Genomic DNA, 18,184 nt, shown 5'->3' on the forward strand with positions numbered 1-18,184 from the left:
GCCCAGGACAATGCGAGTGGGAAGGTTACCATGTACAGAACTGGGTTTCTGTTTGGGTAGGACTAAGAGACGCAGGGCAGCCTTGGGCAACCTGCCTACTCTCACTCCTCTTCCTATTTTCCCGTGCCAGGCACCTCCTGGCAACTTGCCTGCCAAAGACCCTGCATCCCAGGCATAAGAGCTCCTACTCTCCCCCTCCTTTCACTTTTGAGCTTACACAGACTCAGACAGAACCCACCACGGTGCTGTCTCCTGAGGACAAGGCTAACATCAAGGCGGTCTGGGCGAAGGTTTGCGACCACGCTCCTGACTATGTCACGGAGGCCCTTTAGAGGGAAGGACCCTCCTCTCCCTGCTCACATTTTGGGTCCAACACCCACTCTAGGGCTCCACTGGCCACCCCTAACCATTCTTGCCCCAGCCCCAGCCCCCAGCCCCTCATTCTTTGCTTCCCCCTGAAGCATGTTCCTGACCTTCCTCTCACTTGGTCCTGAGGTATGGCTCAGCCCTCATCAAGAAACAATGCAAGTAGGTGGCCGACACACTGACCAACACCATGGCCCACTGAGATGACATGCCCAATGACTTGTCTGAGCTGAGGCAACTGCACGTCAACGAGCTGTGGGTGGACCCAGGCAACATCAGGGTGAGCTTTGGGCTGGGAGGAATCTAGGGTGTGGGGGCAGCTGGTCTTCCTCATAAGACACAGCATCCCATGCGTTCGGGGAGGTGGAGCACAGGTGACAGTGGTATCTACGTCCCCTGACTCTCTCCACAGTTCCTCGATAAATGCCTGCTGGTGACACTGGTCCATCACACCCTTCCCAGTTTACCCATGTGGTGCCTCCACGGAAAAATTATTTGCTTTTGTGAGTGATGTGTTGACCTGCAAATACCACTAAGCTGAAGCGTTGGTGGCCATGCCCCCTGCCCACTGGGCCTCCCTCCAGGCCCTCCTCCCCTCCCCACCCCAGCACTTCCTGATCTTTGAATGAAGTCCCAGTAGGCGGCAGCCTGTGTGTGCCTGGGTTCTCTCTCTCCCTGAGTGTGCCAGCCATGGAGGTGTTTTCCTGTCTCAGACCAAGGACCTCTCCGCAGCTGCATGGGGTTGGGGAGGGAGAACTGCAGGGAGCATGGGAGGGGAAGCTGAGGTGGGCCTGCTCACGAGAAGGTGCTGAGCCTGTCCCTGTCCTGAGAGGTGCCAGGCCTGCAGGCAGTGACTCAGGAGCTGCGGAGGAGAGGCCTCCAGGGTTCTTCTCAGGGAGTCCCAGCATTGCCACCCTCCTTTGAAATCTCCCTGGTTGAACTTACACATACACTCTCCATCAAAACAAGACGAAACAAAACAAACTAGCAAAATAGGCTGTTCCCAATGCAAGTGCAGGTGCCTGAACATTTCTCTCATTCCCACCCCTTCCTGCCAGAGGGTAGGTGTCTGGAGAGGGTAGGTGTCTGGAGTGAGGGCGCTGGCCCCACCCACACGGCCTCTGTCATGGGAACCCTCCCACAGCAGCCCAGTCAGTGGGGAAGGAGGAAGGGGCTGCGATGCTCACAGCCGGCAGCCTACACCTGGGGAGACTCTTCAGCAGAGTACCTTGCGGCCTCACTCCTGCACTTCTCCTGCACTTTATAAGGTGCTTTCAGAACTCACTGTGTGCCCAGCTCTGACCCCCCAGCTAATTGCCCCACCCAGGGCCTCTGGGTGGTGCTTCTGCTTCCCGTGCTGCCAGCAACTTCTGGAAACGTCCCTGTCCCCGGTGCTGAAGTCCTGGAATCCATGCTGGGAAGTTGCTCAGCCCATCTGGCTCTCAGCCCTCCTAAGAACATGAGCAGCACTTCCAGCCCAGCTCCTGTCTCAGAGCAAGCATCCCCCTCCACACTCACAGTACTGGATCAAGCTTTGGGGAGGGCGGAGAGGGCCCCGTCATCACTTTTCTTCTGGACATGGACCTCTGAATTGTTGGGGAGTTCCTTCCCCCTCTCCATCCACTCTTCCTCTGCCTCACAGCCCAGAGCATTGTTATTTAAGCATAAACACTTAAAAAAATAAACTAAAATCCATCCCTGCTTTCACACACACACACACACACACCCTTTCTTGTGTTACTTAAAGTAGGAGAGAGTCTCTCTTTCCTGTCTCCTCACCCCCACCCCCAAGAGACCACAGTGAAAGGTTTGGTTGGGACTGAGCCCACCGGCCTCATCCTGTGCTGAGGGAATAGCTACAACTACAACTACTGCTGCAGGCCCTCTTTTTGGGCAAAAATACCATCATACTGTAGATACCTGTGTACAACTTCCTATTCTCAGTGAACTGTCTCCTCTAAACCCCTTTCAGCCAGTTCATTCAGTTCTATGCCATTCTACAGTCTCACTATTTCTATATTTCCATTACGATTCCGCCAAAAATCATCACTATTTATTTGTTTATTTATTTATTTATTTATTTATTTATTTATTTATTTTGAGACGGAGTTTCCCTCTTGTTGCCCAGGCTGGAGTGCAATGGCACAATCTCGGCTCACCGCATCTGCCTCCCGGGTTCAAGCGATTCTCCTGCCTCAGCCTCCTGAGTAACTGGGATTACAGCCATGTGCCACCGATCCCCGCTAATTTTGTATTTTTAGTAGAGACAGGGTTTCTCCATGTTGGTCAGGCTGGTCTGGAACTCCCGACCTCAGGTTTTTCACCTGCCTCAGCCTCCCAAAGTGCTGGGATTGCAGGCGTCAGCCACCGCGCCAGGCCAAACCATCACTTTTCATGAGCAGGGATGCACCCACTGGCACTACTGCACCTCCCACCCTTCCCCCACCAAGTCCACCCTTTCCTCACCCCACATCGCCCCCAATTCAATTCTGCAACCACAGGGGACTTCTTCCCCGTCCTCTCCCCTCCCAGAGCCAAGTTTGTTTATCTGTTTACAACCACTATTTACCTAGCGAGTCTTCCATCAGAGCATTTGGAGAGACTGGGGGTGTCACAGTGAACCACGACCTCCAGGCCAGTGGGAGAGTCAGTCACACAAAATGCACAGGGTCCCACTGTGAGTCCAGCACCCACCACCCCCACGCGCCACCCCACAACCCCGGGTAGAGGAGTCTGAACCTGCATGCAGCCCAGCCCCGTGCTTTTTGCGTCCTGGTATTTGTTCCTTCCTGATGCCTGTCACTCAAGCACACTAGTGACTATCGCCAGAGGGAAAGAGAGTTGGAGGGAGCGAGACTGGAGAGGAGGACGGACTCTGCGCGGAAATTCTTTTGCGTTCCTATGGGCCAGGGCGTCCGGGTGCGCGCATTCCTCTCCGCCCCGGATTGGGCGAAGCCTCCCGATTCACACTCGCTCGCCCGCGTGTTCCCTGATCCCGCTGGAGCTGACGCGCGTCCAGCGCGTGCCAGGCCGGGGCGGGGGTGCGGGCTGACTTTCTCCCTCACTAGGGACGCTCGGGCGCCCCAAAGAAAAGGGTGGCGCTGCGCTCCGGGGTGGAAGAGCCGACAGCGCCCGACCCCAACGGGCCGGCCCCCTCGCCCAGCGTCGCGACCGCCCTGCTTCCTGGCCAGCCGGATGGGCGGGAGTGGAGCGGCGGGTGGAGGGTGGAGACGTCCTGGCCCCCGCCCCGTGTGCGCCCCCAGCGGAGGCCAAGCCGCCCTGTCCGGGACTCCCCTGCGGTCCAGGCCGCGCCCCGGGCTCCGCGCCAGCCAATGAGCACCGCCCTGCCGGGCGTGCCCGGAGCATAAACCCCGGCGCGCTGGCTGCCCGGCACTCTTCTGGTCCCCACAGACTCAGAAAGAACCCACCATGGTGCTGTCTCCTGCCGACAAGAGCAACGTCAAGGCCGCCTGGGGTAAGGTCGGCGGGCACGCTGGCGAGTATGGTGCGGAGGCCCTGGAGAGGTGAGGCTCCCTCCCCTGCTCCGACCCGGGCTCCTCGCCCGGCTTCACCCACCGGCCACCCGCAACCGTCCTGGCCCCGGACCCAAACCCCACCCCTCACTCTGCTTCTCCCCGCAGGATGTTCCTGTCCTTCCCCACCACCAAGACCTACTTCCCCCACTTCGACCTGAGCCACGGCTCTGCCCAGGTTAAGGGCCACGGCAAGAAGGTGGCCGACGCGCTGACCCTCGCCGTGGGGCACGTGGACGACATGCCCCAAGCGCTGTCCGCGCTGAGCGACCTGCACGCGCACAAGCTTCGGGTGGACCCGGTCAACTTCAAGGTGAGCGGCGGGCCGGGAGCGATCTGGGTCGAGGGGCGAGATGGCGCCTTCCTCGCAGGGCAGAGCATCCCGCGGGTTGCGGGAGGTGCAGCGCAGGCGGCGGCTGCGGGCCCTCGGCCCCACTGACCCTCTTCTCTGCACAGCTCCTGAGCCACTGCCTGCTGGTGACTCTGGCCGCTCACCTCCCCGCCGAGTTCACCCCTGCGGTGCACGCCTCCCTGGACAAGTTCCTGGCTTCTGTGAGCACCGTGCTGACCTCCAAATACCGTTAAGCTGGAGCCTCGGTGGCCATGCTTCTTGCCCCTTGGGCCTCCCGCCAGGCCCTCCTCCCCTCCTTGCACCGGCCCTTCCTGGTCTTTGAATAAAGTCTGAGTGGGCGGCAGCCTGTGTGTGCCTGGGTTCTCTCTCTCCCTGAATGTGCCAGCCATCGGGGTATTTTCCTGTTTCTGACCAAGGACCTCTCCGCAGCTGCATGGGGTGGGGAGGGAGAACTGCAGGGAGCATGGGAGGGGAAGCTGAGGTGGGCCTGCTCACGAGAAGGTGCTGAGCCTGTCCCTGTCCTGAGAGGTGCCAGGCCTGCAGGCAGTGACTCAGGAGCTGCGGAGGAGAGGCCTCCAGGGTTCTTCTCAGGGAGTCCCAGCATTGCCACCCTCCTTTGAAATCTCCCTGGTTGAACTTACACATACACTCTCCATCAAAACAAGACAAAACAAAACAAACTAGCAAAATAGGCTGTTCCCAATGCAAGTGCAGGTGCCTGAACATTTCTCTCATTCCCACCCCTTCCTGCCAGAGGGTAGGTGTCTGGAGAGGGTAGGTGTCTGGAGTGAGGGCGCTGGCCCCACCCACACGGCCTCTGTCATGGGAACCCTCCCACAGCAGCCCAGTCAGTGGGGAAGGAGGAAGGGGCTGCGATGCTCACAGCCGGCAGCCTACACCTGGGGAGACTCTTCAGCAGAGTACCTTGCGGCCTCACTCCTGCACTTCTCCTGCACTTTATAAGGGTGCTTTCAGAACTCACTGTGTGCCCATCTCTGAGCCCCCAGTTAATTGCCCCACCCAGGGCCTCTGGGACTTCCTGGTGCTTCTGCTTCCCGTGCTGCCAGCAACTTCTGGAAACGTCCCTGTCCCCGGTGCTGAGGTCCTGGAATCCATGCTGGGAAGTTGCTCAGCCCATCTGGCTCTCAGCCCTCCTAAGAACATGAGCAGCACTTCCAGCCCAGCTCCTGTCCCAGAGCAAGCGTCCCCCTCCACACTCACAGTACTGGATCAAGCTTTGGGGAGGGCGGAGAGGGCACCGTCATCACTTTTCTTCTGGACATGGACCTCTGAATTGTTGGGGAGTTCCCTCCCCCCTCCATCCACTCTTCCTCTGCCTCACAGCCCAGAGCATTGTTATTTAAGCATAAACACTTAAAAAAATAAACTAAAATCCATCCCTGCTTTCACACACACACACCCTTTCTTGTGTTACTTAAAGTAGGAGAGAGTCTCTCTTTCCTGTCTCCTCACCCCCACCCCCAAGAGACCACAGTGAAGGGTTTGGGACTGAGCCCACCGGCCCCATCCTGTGCTGAGAGGGAACAGCTACAACTACAACTACTGCCACAGACCCTCTTTTTGGACAAAAATACCATCATACTGTAGATACCTGTGTACAACTTCCTATTCTCAGTGAACTGTCTCCCCTATATCACTTTCAGCCACTTCATTCAGCTCTGTGCCATTCCACAGTTTCACTAATTATTACTTTTCATTTCGTTTCGGTTTTTGAGATGGAGCCTCGCTCTGTCACCCAGGCTGGAGTGCAGTGGTGCGATCTTGGCTCACTAGAACCTCCACCTCCTGGGTTGAAGTGATTCTCCTGCCTCCGCCTCCTAAGTAGCTGGGACTACAGGCGCAGGCCACCACACCTGGCTAATTATTTTTATTTTTAGTAGAGATGGGATTTCACTATGTTAGCCTCAGGTAATCTGCCTGTCTCGGCCTCCGAAAGTGCTGGGATTACAGGAGTTAGCCACCTCACCTGGCCTCATCGATTATTTCTATTATTTCTGGTTATGATCCTTTGTATTTGTCCTCATAAGTCATTTGTCTTTTCTTATTAAGATGTAGGAGCTGGCCGAGCGCGGTGGCTCAAGCCTGTAATCCCAGCACTTTGGGAGGCCGAGACGGGCGGATCACGAGGTCAGGAGATTGAGACCATCCTGGCTAACACGGTGAAATCCCGTCTCTACTAAAAAAAATACAAAAAACTAGCCGGGCGAGTTGGCGGACGCCTGTAGTCCCAGCTACTCGGGAGGCTGAGGCAGGAGAATGGCGTAAACCCGGGAGGCGGAGATTGAAGTGAGCCGAGATCGCGCCACCGCACTCCAGCCTGGGCGACAGAGCAAGACTCCATCTCAAAAAAAAAAAAAAAAAAAAAAAAGAGGGTTCAGGCAGCGGAGACATTGCAGTAAGATGCAGGAAGAAGGGGTTGCCCCAGGCCTGAGGTAAGGGGTCTTTGGTGACTTTAAGTTCCCACATCTCAAAAAAAAACAAAACAAAACAAAAAGGAGGGTGTGGTGGCTCATGCCTGTAATCCCAGCACTTTGGGAGGCTGAGATGGGCGGATCACTTGAGGTCGGGAGTTCGAGACCAGCCTGACCAACATGTAGAAACCCTGTCTCTACTAAAAATACAAAATTAGCCTGGCGTGATGGCCCAAACCTGTAATCCCAGCTACTCAGGAGGCTGAGGCAGGAGAATCACTTGAACCCAGGAGGCAGAGGTTGCAGTGAGCTGAGATCACACCACTGCACTCCAGGCTGGACAACAAGAGCGAAACTCCATCTCAAAAAAAAAAAGCCCCCGCATCTTATCATTTTCTTTCTTTCCTTCAGGCTGTGGGCAGAGTCAGAAGAGGGTGGCAGACAGGGAGGGGAAATGAGAAGATCCAATGGGCCAACCATTGCTAAGCTGGTGGGAGCTACTTCCTTCTCTGCTCAAGGCTCCTGGACATCCACAGCGGGACCTGAGTAAGGGTCTTGGGGGGACGGGGCAGGGGGCAGGCTGAAGGGTGCCCAGCTGACACACTCTCCAAAGCGAGGTCTTCTGCCAGACCCCCAGGAAATGACTTATCAGTGATTCCTCAGGCTGTTTTCTCCTCAGTACCATTCCCTCTAAAAAATCACTTTTCATGAGCAAGGATGCACTCACTGGCACTCCTGCACCTCTCACCCTTCCCCAGAAGTCCACTCCTTCCTTCCTCACCCTGCAGGAGCTGGCCGGCCTCATCACCCCCCTATCTCCCCACCTCCATTCTCCAACCACAGGGGCCTTGTCTCCTCTGTCCTTTCTCCTCCCTGAGCCAAGCCTCCTCCCTCCTCTACCTCCTCCACCTAATACATATCCTTAAGTCTCACCTCCTCCAGGAAGCCCCCATACTAATCCTGGTCCCCTTGAATGCCTGGTCCACACCTCCAGAGTTCCTCAGGGCCTGTGATGAGGTTTGCACCTCTGTGTGTACTTGTGTGATGGTTAGAGGACTGCCTACCTCCCAGAGGACGCTGAATGCTCCAGGCGGTTCTGGCTGTTGTTTTATTTACTTGTTTCACGACTATTTACCTAGCAAGTCTTCCATCAGATAGCATTTGGAGAGATGGGGGTGTCACAGTGAACCACGACCTCTAGGCCAGTGGGAAAGTCAGTCACACAAAATGCACAGGGTCCCACTGTGAGTCCATGACCTGGGGCTTAGCCAGCACCCACCACCCTCACGCGTCACCCCACAACCCCCTAGAGGAGTCTGAACCTGCACGGAGCCCAGCCCCGTGCTTTTTGCGTCCTGGTATTTGTTCCTTCCTGGTGCCTGTCACTCAAGCACACTAGTGACTATCGCCAGAGGGAAAGGGAGTTGGAGGGAGCGAGACTGGAGAGGAGGACCGACTCTGCGCGGAAATTCTTTTGCGTTCCTATGGGCCAGGGCGTCCGGGTGCGCGCATTCCTCTCCGCCCCGGATTGGGCGAAGCCTCCCGACTCACACTCGCTCGCCCGCGTGTTCCCTGATCCCGCTGGAGCTGACGCGCGTCCAGCGCGTGCCAGGCCGGGGCGGGGGTGCGGGCTGACTTTCTCCCTCACTAGGGACGCTCGGGCGCCCCAAAGAAAAGGGTGGCGCTGCGCTCCGGGGTGGAAGAGCCGACAGCGCCCGACCCCAACGGGCCGGCCCCCTCGCCCAGCGTCGCGACCGCCCTGCTTCCTGGCCAGCCGGATGGGCGGGAGTGGAGCGGCGGGTGGAGGGTGGAGACGTCCTGGCCCCCGCCCCGTGTGCGCCCCCAGCGGAGGCCAAGCCGCCCTGTCCGGGACTCCCCTGCGGTCCAGGCCGCGCCCCGGGCTCCGCGCCAGCCAATGAGCACCGCCCTGCCGGGCGTGCCCGGAGCATAAACCCCGGCGCGCTGGCTGCCCGGCACTCTTCTGGTCCCCACAGACTCAGAAAGAACCCACCATGGTGCTGTCTCCTGCCGACAAGTCCAACGTCAAGGCCGCCTGGGGTAAGGTCGGCGGGCACGCTGGCGAGTATGGTGCGGAGGCCCTGGAGAGGTGAGGCTCCCTCCCCTGCTCCGACCCGGGCTCCTCGCCCGGCTTCACCCACCGGCCACCCGCAACCGTCCTGGCCCCGGACCCAAACCCCACCCCTCACTCTGCTTCTCCCCGCAGGATGTTCCTGTCCTTCCCCACCACCAAGACCTACTTCCCCCACTTCGACCTGAGCCACGGCTCTGCCCAGGTTAAGGGCCACGGCAAGAAGGTGGCCGACGCGCTGACCCTCGCCGTGGGGCACGTGGACGACATGCCCCAAGCGCTGTCCGCGCTGAGCGACCTGCACGCGCACAAGCTTCGGGTGGACCCGGTCAACTTCAAGGTGAGCGGCGGGCCGGGAGCGATCTGGGGTCGAGGGGCGAGATGGCGCCTTCCTCGCAGGGCAGAGCATCCCGCGGGTTGCGGGAGGTGCAGCGCAGGCGGCGGCTGCGGGCCCTCGGCCCCACTGACCCTCTTCTCTGCACAGCTCCTGAGCCACTGCCTGCTGGTGACTCTGGCCGCTCACCTCCCCGCCGAGTTCACCCCTGCGGTGCACGCCTCCCTGGACAAGTTCCTGGCTTCTGTGAGCACCGTGCTGACCTCCAAATACCGTTAAGCTGGAGCCTCGGTGGCCATGCTTCTTGCCCCTTGGGCCTCCCGCCAGGCCCTCCTCCCCTCCTTGCACCGGCCCTTCCTGGTCTTTGAATAAAGTCTGAGTGGGCGGCAGCCTGTGTGTGCCTGAGTTTCTTCCCTCAGCGAAGGTGCCAGGGATGGGCATGGACAGCAGCTGGGACACACATGGCTAGGACCTCTCTGCAGCTGGATAGGGTAGGAAAGGGCAGGGGCGGGAGGAGGGGAGAGAGGAAGGAAGTTGAGCCATCGCAAAGTCCAACTGGAAAACCGCTGGACCCTAGAGTGCTTTGAGGATGCATTTGCTCTTTCCTGAGTTTTATTCCCAGGCCTTTCAGATTCAATGCAGGTTTGTTGAAATAATGAATGTATCCATCTTTACATTTCTAGGCACTCTTGTGCCAAGAACTGGCTGCTTTCTGCCTGAGACCTCACTGGTTTCCCAGAGGTCCTCCCAGATATGGGTGGTGGGTAGGTTAGGAAAGTCCCACTCCAGCGCGGCTGCATTGATCCCCCATTGTCCCCACTAGTCTCCGGAAAACCTCCCAGATACGGGCACAGTTTAGATGAAATCAGGGGTGAGGGGCGCAACCGCAGGCCCCAGACAATTCAATAGGGGTTCCCCTTTCACCACCAGGCCATCCTAGGATGCTCACAAGGATCTAGACACTGATGCCCTGGGGCTGGCGAGGTCAGGAGGTCGTCTCTGGGCCCAGCTCAGGGCTCAGCTCAGCAGCCACTCAGCTTCCCTGAGGCTGGGGAGCCTGTCCCATCCTGACTGGAGAGGAGAGCCGGGCCACGGAGTCCTGGCTAGAAGGTCCCTCCTCCCTGCAGCGTATTTTCTCTTTGCTGAGCAGGCTCTCAGTGCCTGGGGTATCAGAGGGAGGGTTCCCAGACATCGCAGCCACAAAGCCCTGGCCCTCAACTGATAGCAATATCTTTTCTTCCCTAAGCCCATGAATTGCCCTTGGTAAATACCTATGGCAGGCCCTCTGCCTGCGTTTGTGATGTCCTTTCCACAGCCTGTGGGTACAGTATCAACTCTCAGGAAGATAGTGTCTTCATTATTTCATCAGGAAGAATGGAGGTCTGACCTAAAGGTAGAAATATGTCAAATGTACATCAGTGGGCTGGTTGGAGTGCAGCAGTGTTTACAATTAATTGATCAGAATCAGTTATAAATTTATTGTTTTCTTCTCCACTCCTGCTGCTTCAGTTGACTAAGCCTAAGAAAAAATTATAAAAATTGGCCGGGCATGGTGGCTCATGCCTGTAATTGTAGCACTTTGGGAGGCTGAGGCAGGTTGATCACCTGAAGTCAGGGGTTCAAGACTAGCCTAGCCAACATGGTGAAACCCTGTCTCTACTAAAAACACAAAAATTGGCCGGGTGCGATGACTCATGCCTGTAAACCCAGCACTTTGGTAGGCGGAGGTTGCAGTGAGTCAAGATTGCGCAATTGCACTCCAGCTTGGGCAACAAGAGCGAAACTCCGTCTCAAAATAAATAAATAAAATAAAATAAATTAGCCCAGCAGCTGGGCACGGTGGCTCACGGCTGTAATCCCAGCACTTTGGGAGGCCAAGGCAGGCAGATCACAAGGTCAGGAGTTTGAGACCAGCCTGGCCAATATGGTGAAACCCCATCTCTACCAAAAATACAAAAAATTAGCCGGGTGTGGTGGCACATGCCTGTAATCCCAGCTACTCGGGAGGCTGAGGCAGGAGAATCACTTGAACTCAGGAGGCAGAGGTTGCGGTGATGCGCGATCACACCATTGCACTCTAGACTGGGCAACAAGAGCGAAGCTCCATCTCAAAAAGAAAAAGTTATAAAAATTATACATCAGTAGATGAATGGGTAAATAAAACGTGGTGGTCTATACATACAAGGGAATATTATTTGGCCATAAAAAGAAATGAAGCACTGATAGGATGTAGCTGCACCTTGAAAATATTTGACAAGAAGCCAGACACCAAAGGTCACACATTGCATGACTCCATCTATATGCAATATCCACTACAGCCAAATCCATAGGAACCAAAAGCAGATTAGTGGCTGCCGGGGCCAGAGTTAGTGTTTTTTTTTTGTTTGTTTTGTTTTTTTTTTTTTTTTTGAGACGGAATCTCACTCTGTCGCCCAGGCTGGAGTGCAGTGGCCAGATCTCAGCTCACTGCAAGCTCCGCCTCCCGGGTTCACGCCATTCTCCTGCCTCAGCCTCCTGAGTAGCTGGGACTACAGGCGCCCGCCGCCTCACCCGGCTAGTTTTTGGCATTTTTTAGTACAGACGGGGTTTCACCGTGTTAGCCAGGATGGTCTCGATCTCCTGATCCGCCCGTCTCGGCCTCCCAAAGTGCTGGGATTACAGGCTTGAGCCACCGCGCCCGGCCCAGAGTTACTGTTAATGAGTACAGAGCTGGCATTTGGGATGATGAAAAAGCTCTGACCTAGATAGTGGTGATGGTTGCATAACATTGTAAATGTTCTTAGTATCACCAAATTTTACACCTGAAAAATGGCTAAAATGATAATTTATGTCGATTTTAGCACAATGTTTTTAAAACAAGAAAGCTATAAAGGGTACAGCACAGTGAGTGTTGCATACGCATTTACTATTATTCTTGGGTTATATCCCAGGCACTCAGTAAACGTTCATTGCCCTGAAGAAACACTGCTACGAGTCAGGCACCTGACAGTTGTTATCCGTTTAATTCTCACAATCTGAGAAGAAATTTTCACCCTCATTTTATATAATAAATGAGAAAATAGACTCGGGCAAGGGTCACAATAGACTCAAAAGGCAGAATGAACTCACTTCCAATGACAAATCCATGCCGAAATTCAGTGTTATAATAATACATAGGGCCGGGCGCGGTGGTTCACGCCTGTATACCCAGAACTTTGGGAGGACGAGGCGGATCACCTGAGGTCAGGAGTTTGAGATCAGCCTGACCAACATGGTGAAACCGTGTCTCTACTAAAAATACAAAATTGGCTGGGTGTGGTGGCGGCGCCTGTAATCCCAGCTACTCGGAAGGCTGAGGCAGGAGAATCGCTTGAACCTGGGAGGCGGAGGTTGCCGTGAGCCGAAATCGCGCCACCGCACTCACCGCACCCGGCCAATTTTTGTGTTTTTAGTGGAGACTAAAAACTATACGGTGAACACCTAAGACGCGGGGGCCTTGGATCCAGGGCGATTCAGAGTTCCCCGGGTCGGAGCAGTCGGAGATGGAGGCCGCGCGGTCCCGGGATCCGGGACCAGGCCCTGCACCCCAGGGTGGCGAGGCTGCAGCGCGGCGCCCCCTGGTGGCCGCGGGAACCCCTGGCCGGTCCGCGCAGGCGCAGCGCGGGCGCAGAGCACGGCGGGTTCCAGCGCGGGAATGGCGCTGTCCGCGGAGGACCGGGCGCTGGTGCGCGCCCTGTGGAAGAAACTGGGCAGCAACGTCGGTGTCTACGCTACTGAGGCCCTGGAGAGGTGCGGCGAGGCTGGGCGCCCCCGCCCTCCGAGGCCCTGCCTCCCCAAGCCCCCTGGACGCGCCTCACCGCCGTTCCTCTCGCAGGACCTTCCTGGCCTTCCCCGCCACGAAGACCTACTTCTCCCACCTAGACCTGAGCCCCGGCTCCGCCCAGGTTAGAGCACACGGCCAGAAGGTGGCGGACGCGCTGAGCCTCGCCGTGGAGCGCCTAGACGACCTACCCCGCGCGCTATCCGCTCTGAGCCATCTGCACGCTTGCCAGCTGCGAGTGGACCCAGCTAACTTCCCGGTGAGCGGCTGCCGTGCTGGGCCCCTGTTCTCGGGAGGGCTCCGGCGGGGCGGGTGCGGGGGGCATGTGGGGCGGGTGCAGGCAAGTGAGCCTTGCGCGCTCGCCGCAGCTCCTGGGCCACTGCCTGCTGGTGACCCTCGCCCGGCACTACCCCGGAGACTTCAGCCCGGCGCTGCAGGCGTCGCTGGACAAGTTCCTGAGCCACGTGATCTCTGCGCTGGCTTCCGAGTACCGCTGAACTGTGGGTGGGTGGCCGTGTGACCCCCAGGCGATCTTCCCGTGTATGAGTAAAGCCTCCCCAAGGTGCAGCCTTCTTGCCGTGCTCTCTCAAAGGCAGGACGCGAGAACAAGGCGCCGCCCCGCCCCAAGGAAAAGCGAGGGTCTGGGGCGCACCCCCAGTGCCCAGATCCAGGCGCGCCTCGTCCCACCCCCAGCAGGTTTGGGGCCTCGGCCACGGGGGCACCGACCTGTGTGCGGCCTGACCCTCCCAAGTGCAGTGGCAGGTAGGGGCTGCGAGGACGGCCGACTCTGCCCATCCCCAGGGCGGCTGGCTTCGTCCTCCCCACTCCAGGTCAAGCACGCGGCCCAGGCCCACTGCGAGAACTCCGCACCTGCAGCGTGAAGGCGCGCGGGCGGCGTCAGGTCCCGGGGCCCACTCCGAACAGGTTAGGGAACAGCGCCCCCTCCCGGCGCGAGTCGGTACCTGCGCAACGCCCAGCCCGCTAATGGCTCCACAGCTGTGGCCTGGAATTGGGCACCTGGGGTGCCGGGGGCGTTGTGGTGGGGGAGGTGGGACCAGCCCCAGCACCTAGCCACGTAGCAGGCAAGGTGGACCAGGAGCCGACCCAGACCCCTGCCTTCACCCGACACCACTACGGAGAGGGAAGCTAGGCCTTCTTTTTTATATTTGTCCACATAAAACCAGTCATGGTCATTGTAGAACTTCCGAAAACAACGCTTGCCGCACCTTCCTGTGTATCCCAGGTCCAGGAATGGGTGCAGCACATCCTTCAGCTCCCACTTGACACGTGGCAAACTGTGTTATGTGTAAACAAGAACAGGACACGGCTGTCACATCCAAGAGCACATGTGTAACACAGACATACACATACACACACACACACACACACACACGGGACAGAGACAGGCCCCACCCAGACCCCTAACATTTAATGCGTAGCTGTTCCAGTCTTTTTTTTTTTGAGACGGAGTTTAGCTCTGTCGCCCAGGCTGGAGTGCAGTGGCCTGATCTCGGCTCACTGCAAGCTCCACCTCCCGGGTTCACACCATTCTCCTGCCTCAGCCTCCCGAGTAGCTAGGACTACAGGCGCCCGCCACCTCACCCAGCTAATTTTTTGTATTTTTAGTAGAGACGGGGTTTCACCATGTTGTCCAGGATGGTCTCCATCTCCTGACCTCATGATCCGCCCGTCTCAGCCTCCCAAAGTGCTGGGATTACAGGCGTGAGCCACCGCGCCCGGCTGTTCCAGTCTTTCTAGGCACATGTAGAAATGCTTTTCCTCAGAAATAGTATTCTCAAGGTGACACTGAGAAGTGGACAGGCCGGGCGCAGTGGCTCATGCCTGTAATCCCAGCACTCCGGAGGCCAAGGTAAGCAGATCACCTGAGGCCACAAGTTCGAGACCAGCCTGGGTAACATGGTGAAACCCCGTGTTTACTAAAAATACAAAAATTAGCTGGGTGTGGTGGTGTGCACCTGTAATCCCAGCTTCAGGAGGCTGAGGCAGGAGAATGGCTTGAACCCAGAAGGCGGAGGCTGCGGTGAGCAGAGATCACACCACTGCACTCCAGCCTGAGAGACAAAGCGAGACTCTATCTCAAAAAAAAAAAAGGGGAGGGGAGGAGCTGAAGAAAATATACATGTGGCAGATAAAGGTCATCTCTACTACATTTGATCTCCGGGCCAGGCATGGTGGCTCATGCCTGTAATCCCAGCACTTTGGGAGGCAGAGGTAGGTGGATCACCTGAGGTCAGGAGTTTTGAGACCAGCCTGGGCAACATGGTGAAACCCCTTCTCTACTAAAAATACAAAAATTAGCTGGGCGTGGTGGTGGGCACCTGTAATCCCAGCTATTCAGGAGGCTGAGGCAGGAGAATCACTTAAACCAGGGAGGCAGATTACAGTGAGCTGAAATCAAGCCACTGCACACCAGCCTGGGCGACAGAGCAAGACTCCGTCTCAGGAAAAAAAAAAACAACAACAACAACAAAAAACAGATAGATCTCCAAATTATCTTTCTTCTGGCCCTATACTCCCTATCCCTTTCTAGTCCATCAACCTAACAGAAAAGCCAGAAGACAGGCAACTCAGATGGACCAAAGGCCAACGGACATCTGCAGTGATGTTCAAAGACATGCACCTAGCTGGGCACACGGTAGCCCACACCTGTACTCCTAGCACTTGGAGAGGCTCAGGTGGGAAGACTGCTTCAGCCCAGGAGTTTGAGACCAGCCTGGGCAATATAGGGAGACCCTGTCTCTACAAAACTTTAAAAATTAGCCAGGCGTGGTGGCATGTGCCTGTAGTCCCAGCTATTCAGGACACTGCGGTGGGAGAATCACTTGGTAAGGCTGCAGTGAGCTATGATCGTGCCCCTGCACTCCAGCCTGGGTGACACAGTGAGACCCCGTCTCAAAAAAAAAAAAACAAAAAACAAAAAACCGGGTCACCTCTGTAATCTCAGCACTTTGGGAGGGTGAGGTGGGTGGATCGCAATGTCAGGAGGTCAAGACCATCCTAGACAACAGGGTGAAAGCCTGTCTCTACTAAAAATACAAAGCTTCGTTGGGCGTGGCAACATGTGCCATAATCCCAGCTACTTGGGAAGCTGAGGCAGGAGAATCAATTGAACTGGGAGGTATAGGATGCAGTGAACTGAGACCCCGCCACTGCACTCCAGCCTGGTGACAGAACTAGACTCCGTCTCAAAAAAAATAAAAAAAAAAAAATATGATGCACAACCAATATATTCATTAACAGGAGACAGATTAAATTATGGTAGAGTCACAAGGGAATGCTGTGGACCCATCACAGAGAATTAGGTCAGTCTGAGCACAGACAAAGAGAAATGCCAGGACCTTCATATAACAGATCATGCCACAGTCAATATGTAAAGCATAAATCAATTTTTATATTAACATAACCACAATAAAACTTGAAAATAGATACCAAATATTGGCAGCAGTCTTCCATGTGTGTGGGACTACAGGGATAGAGAAGGCAATTGTCACCACTTGATATAATCCCAGAAAAGGAAAGCAGTTGGGGGTGATTTTTCATTTGTGTCTGTCTAGTTTTGAAAATTTTGGCCGGGCGCGGTGGCTCAAGCCTGTAATCCCAGCACTTTGGGAGGCCGAGACGGGTGGATCACGAGGTCAGGAGATCGAGACCATCCTGGCTAACACGGTGAAACCCCGTCTCTACTAAAAATACAAAAAATTAGCCGGGCGAGGTGGCGGGCGCCTGTAGTCCCAACTACTCGGGAGGCTGAGGCAGGAGAATGGCGTGAACCCGGGAGTCGGAGCTTGCAGTGAGCTGAGATCCGGCCATTGCACTCCAGCCTGGGCGGCAGAGCGAGACTCCTTCTCAAAAAAAAAAAAAAAAGAAAGAAAGAAAACTTTGCAGAAAACCTTGCTGTGAATATTTATAGCTAAAATTGTATACACATACATCACTTCCTGGAGGGATGTTTACAGATGTGGAATTTCTGGGGTAAGTGTGCCCACGGTTATGGCTTTTCGGTAATATTGCCAAAATTGCCTTCATTTGTTTCACCAGTGGGGGGCCAGTGCCTGCACCCTTGACTGCTCTTCATGGTTGGGAGCTGACATTTGATTAGTGATGTCTTTTTAAAACTTAATAGGCTGGGGCCAGGTGCGGTGGCTCACACCTGTAATCCCAACACTTTGGGAGGCCAAGGCGGGTGGATCACGAGGTCAGAAGATCGAGACCATCCCGGCTAACACGGTGAAACCCCATCTCTACTAAAAATACAAAAAAATTAGCCGGTGGGGGGGTGGTGGGCACCTGTAGTGCCAGCTACTCGGGAGGCTGAGGCAGGAGAATGGTGGGAACCCGGGAGGCGGAGCTTGCAGTGAGCCAAGGTTGCACCACTGCATTCCAGCCTGGGCAACAGAGCAAGACTCCATCTCCACAAAAAAAAAAAAAAAAAAAAAAAAAAATGCCGGGAATGATGGCTCACGCCTGTAATCCCACCACTTTGGGAGGCTAGGGCGGGCTGATCACAAAGTCAGGAGATCGAGACCATTCTGGCCAACATGTTGAAACCCCGTCTCTACTAAAAATATAAAAACTGGGCATGGTCATACATGCCTGTAATGCCAGCTACTTGGGAGGCTGAGGCAGGAGAATCACTTGAACCAGAGTCAGAGGTTGGAGTCAGCTGAGATCTCACCACTGCACTCCAGCCTTGTGACAGAGCGAGACTCCGTCTTAAAAAAAAAAAAAAAAAGAAAACCTGTCCCCTAGCCCACCCATGAGTCCCCCTCTGCTGGGAACCACGAGGTTGGGTCTACGTTCTAGTTTCTCTGTCCTTGGGGTAGCTCGAGTCAGTCTGACCTCAATCATCCTGTGTGCTCCCAGAGCACAGGAGCCGCAGCTGCTGCACCTTTGCACACAGGAGCAAGCACTTGGAGCCCAGGAGGCTCAGGGGCCCTGGGGAAGCATCAGGCTCTCAGACTCCTGTAACTAGGTGTGGACACCCTCTTGGGCCTGGGATTACATCGGGAGCATCACTGAAGTTGGAAAAGCCAGACTCCATCCTCCCTGGAGATGTGGAGGTTGGAGGGAGCTGGCCTTGGCTCAAGGGCTCAGCCCACTGGGTACAGAACCCACCCAGAGGGGCAGATCTAGGGGAGCAGCTGTGGGCCCTCCACACTGTTGGGGAGACTCACCGGTCCACTCAAGTCCAGGGTAATTTGCACTCTGCCTTTTTTTCTTTTTTTTGAGACGGAGTCTTGCTCTGTCACCCAGGCTGG

The 18,184-nt window shown here is 56.0% G+C and overlaps 3 protein-coding genes across 4 annotated transcripts; all 3 read left to right on the forward strand.

The window, feature by feature from the left end:
• The first annotated feature begins 3,758 nt into the window (after positions 1–3,758).
• On the forward strand, positions 3,759–4,594 carry LOC102136192 (hemoglobin subunit alpha-A/Q/R/T). The gene is made up of 3 exons (XM_045382711.2): positions 3,759–3,890; positions 4,008–4,212; positions 4,356–4,594. Exons 1-3 carry the CDS (start codon positions 3,796–3,798, stop codon positions 4,482–4,484), a joined length of 429 nt encoding a protein of 142 aa, XP_045238646.2. The 5' UTR covers positions 3,759–3,795; the 3' UTR covers positions 4,485–4,594.
• Positions 4,595–8,658: 4,064 nt separating this feature from the next.
• On the forward strand, positions 8,659–9,495 carry LOC102136846 (hemoglobin subunit alpha-A/Q/R/T). The gene is made up of 3 exons (XM_005590731.4): positions 8,659–8,790; positions 8,908–9,112; positions 9,257–9,495. Exons 1-3 carry the CDS (start codon positions 8,696–8,698, stop codon positions 9,383–9,385), a joined length of 429 nt encoding a protein of 142 aa, XP_005590788.3. The 5' UTR covers positions 8,659–8,695; the 3' UTR covers positions 9,386–9,495.
• Positions 9,496–12,510: 3,015 nt separating this feature from the next.
• Positions 12,511–14,202, forward strand: HBQ1 (hemoglobin subunit theta 1). 2 transcript variants are annotated; one of them, XM_005590732.4, is made up of 3 exons: positions 12,752–12,874; positions 12,960–13,164; positions 13,274–14,202. In XM_005590732.4, exons 1-3 carry the CDS (start codon positions 12,780–12,782, stop codon positions 13,400–13,402), a joined length of 429 nt encoding a protein of 142 aa, XP_005590789.1. In that variant the 5' UTR covers positions 12,752–12,779; the 3' UTR covers positions 13,403–14,202. The 2 variants fall into 2 exon arrangements, with proteins under 2 accessions (XP_045238095.2, XP_005590789.1); XM_045382160.3 differs by having other exon boundaries at positions 12,511–13,164; positions 13,274–13,470.
• The last annotated feature ends 3,982 nt before the right edge of the window (positions 14,203–18,184 follow it).

This window comes from Macaca fascicularis, chromosome 20, assembly GCF_037993035.2.
Source record: "Macaca fascicularis isolate 582-1 chromosome 20, T2T-MFA8v1.1".
Lineage (NCBI taxonomy): Eukaryota > Metazoa > Chordata > Mammalia > Primates > Cercopithecidae > Macaca > Macaca fascicularis.

Bases quoted from the DNA above. Each gene is read 5' to 3' on its own strand.
- LOC102136192 (XM_045382711.2), top strand. From the start codon at position 3,796: ATGGTGCTGTCTCCTGCCGACAAGAGCAACGTCAAGGCCGCCTGGGGT. The intron at 3,891-4,007 runs GTGAGGCTCCCT...TTCTCCCCGCAG, and splicing joins GGTGCGGAGGCCCTGGAGAG to GATGTTCCTGTCCTTCCCCA. The intron at 4,213-4,355 runs GTGAGCGGCGGG...TTCTCTGCACAG, and splicing joins TGGACCCGGTCAACTTCAAG to CTCCTGAGCCACTGCCTGCT.
- LOC102136846 (XM_005590731.4), top strand. From the start codon at position 8,696: ATGGTGCTGTCTCCTGCCGACAAGTCCAACGTCAAGGCCGCCTGGGGT. The intron at 8,791-8,907 runs GTGAGGCTCCCT...TTCTCCCCGCAG, and splicing joins GGTGCGGAGGCCCTGGAGAG to GATGTTCCTGTCCTTCCCCA. The intron at 9,113-9,256 runs GTGAGCGGCGGG...TTCTCTGCACAG, and splicing joins TGGACCCGGTCAACTTCAAG to CTCCTGAGCCACTGCCTGCT.
- HBQ1 (XM_045382160.3), top strand. From the start codon at position 12,628: ATGGAGGCCGCGCGGTCCCGGGATCCGGGACCAGGCCCTGCACCCCAG. The intron at 13,165-13,273 runs GTGAGCGGCTGC...CGCTCGCCGCAG, and splicing joins TGGACCCAGCTAACTTCCCG to CTCCTGGGCCACTGCCTGCT.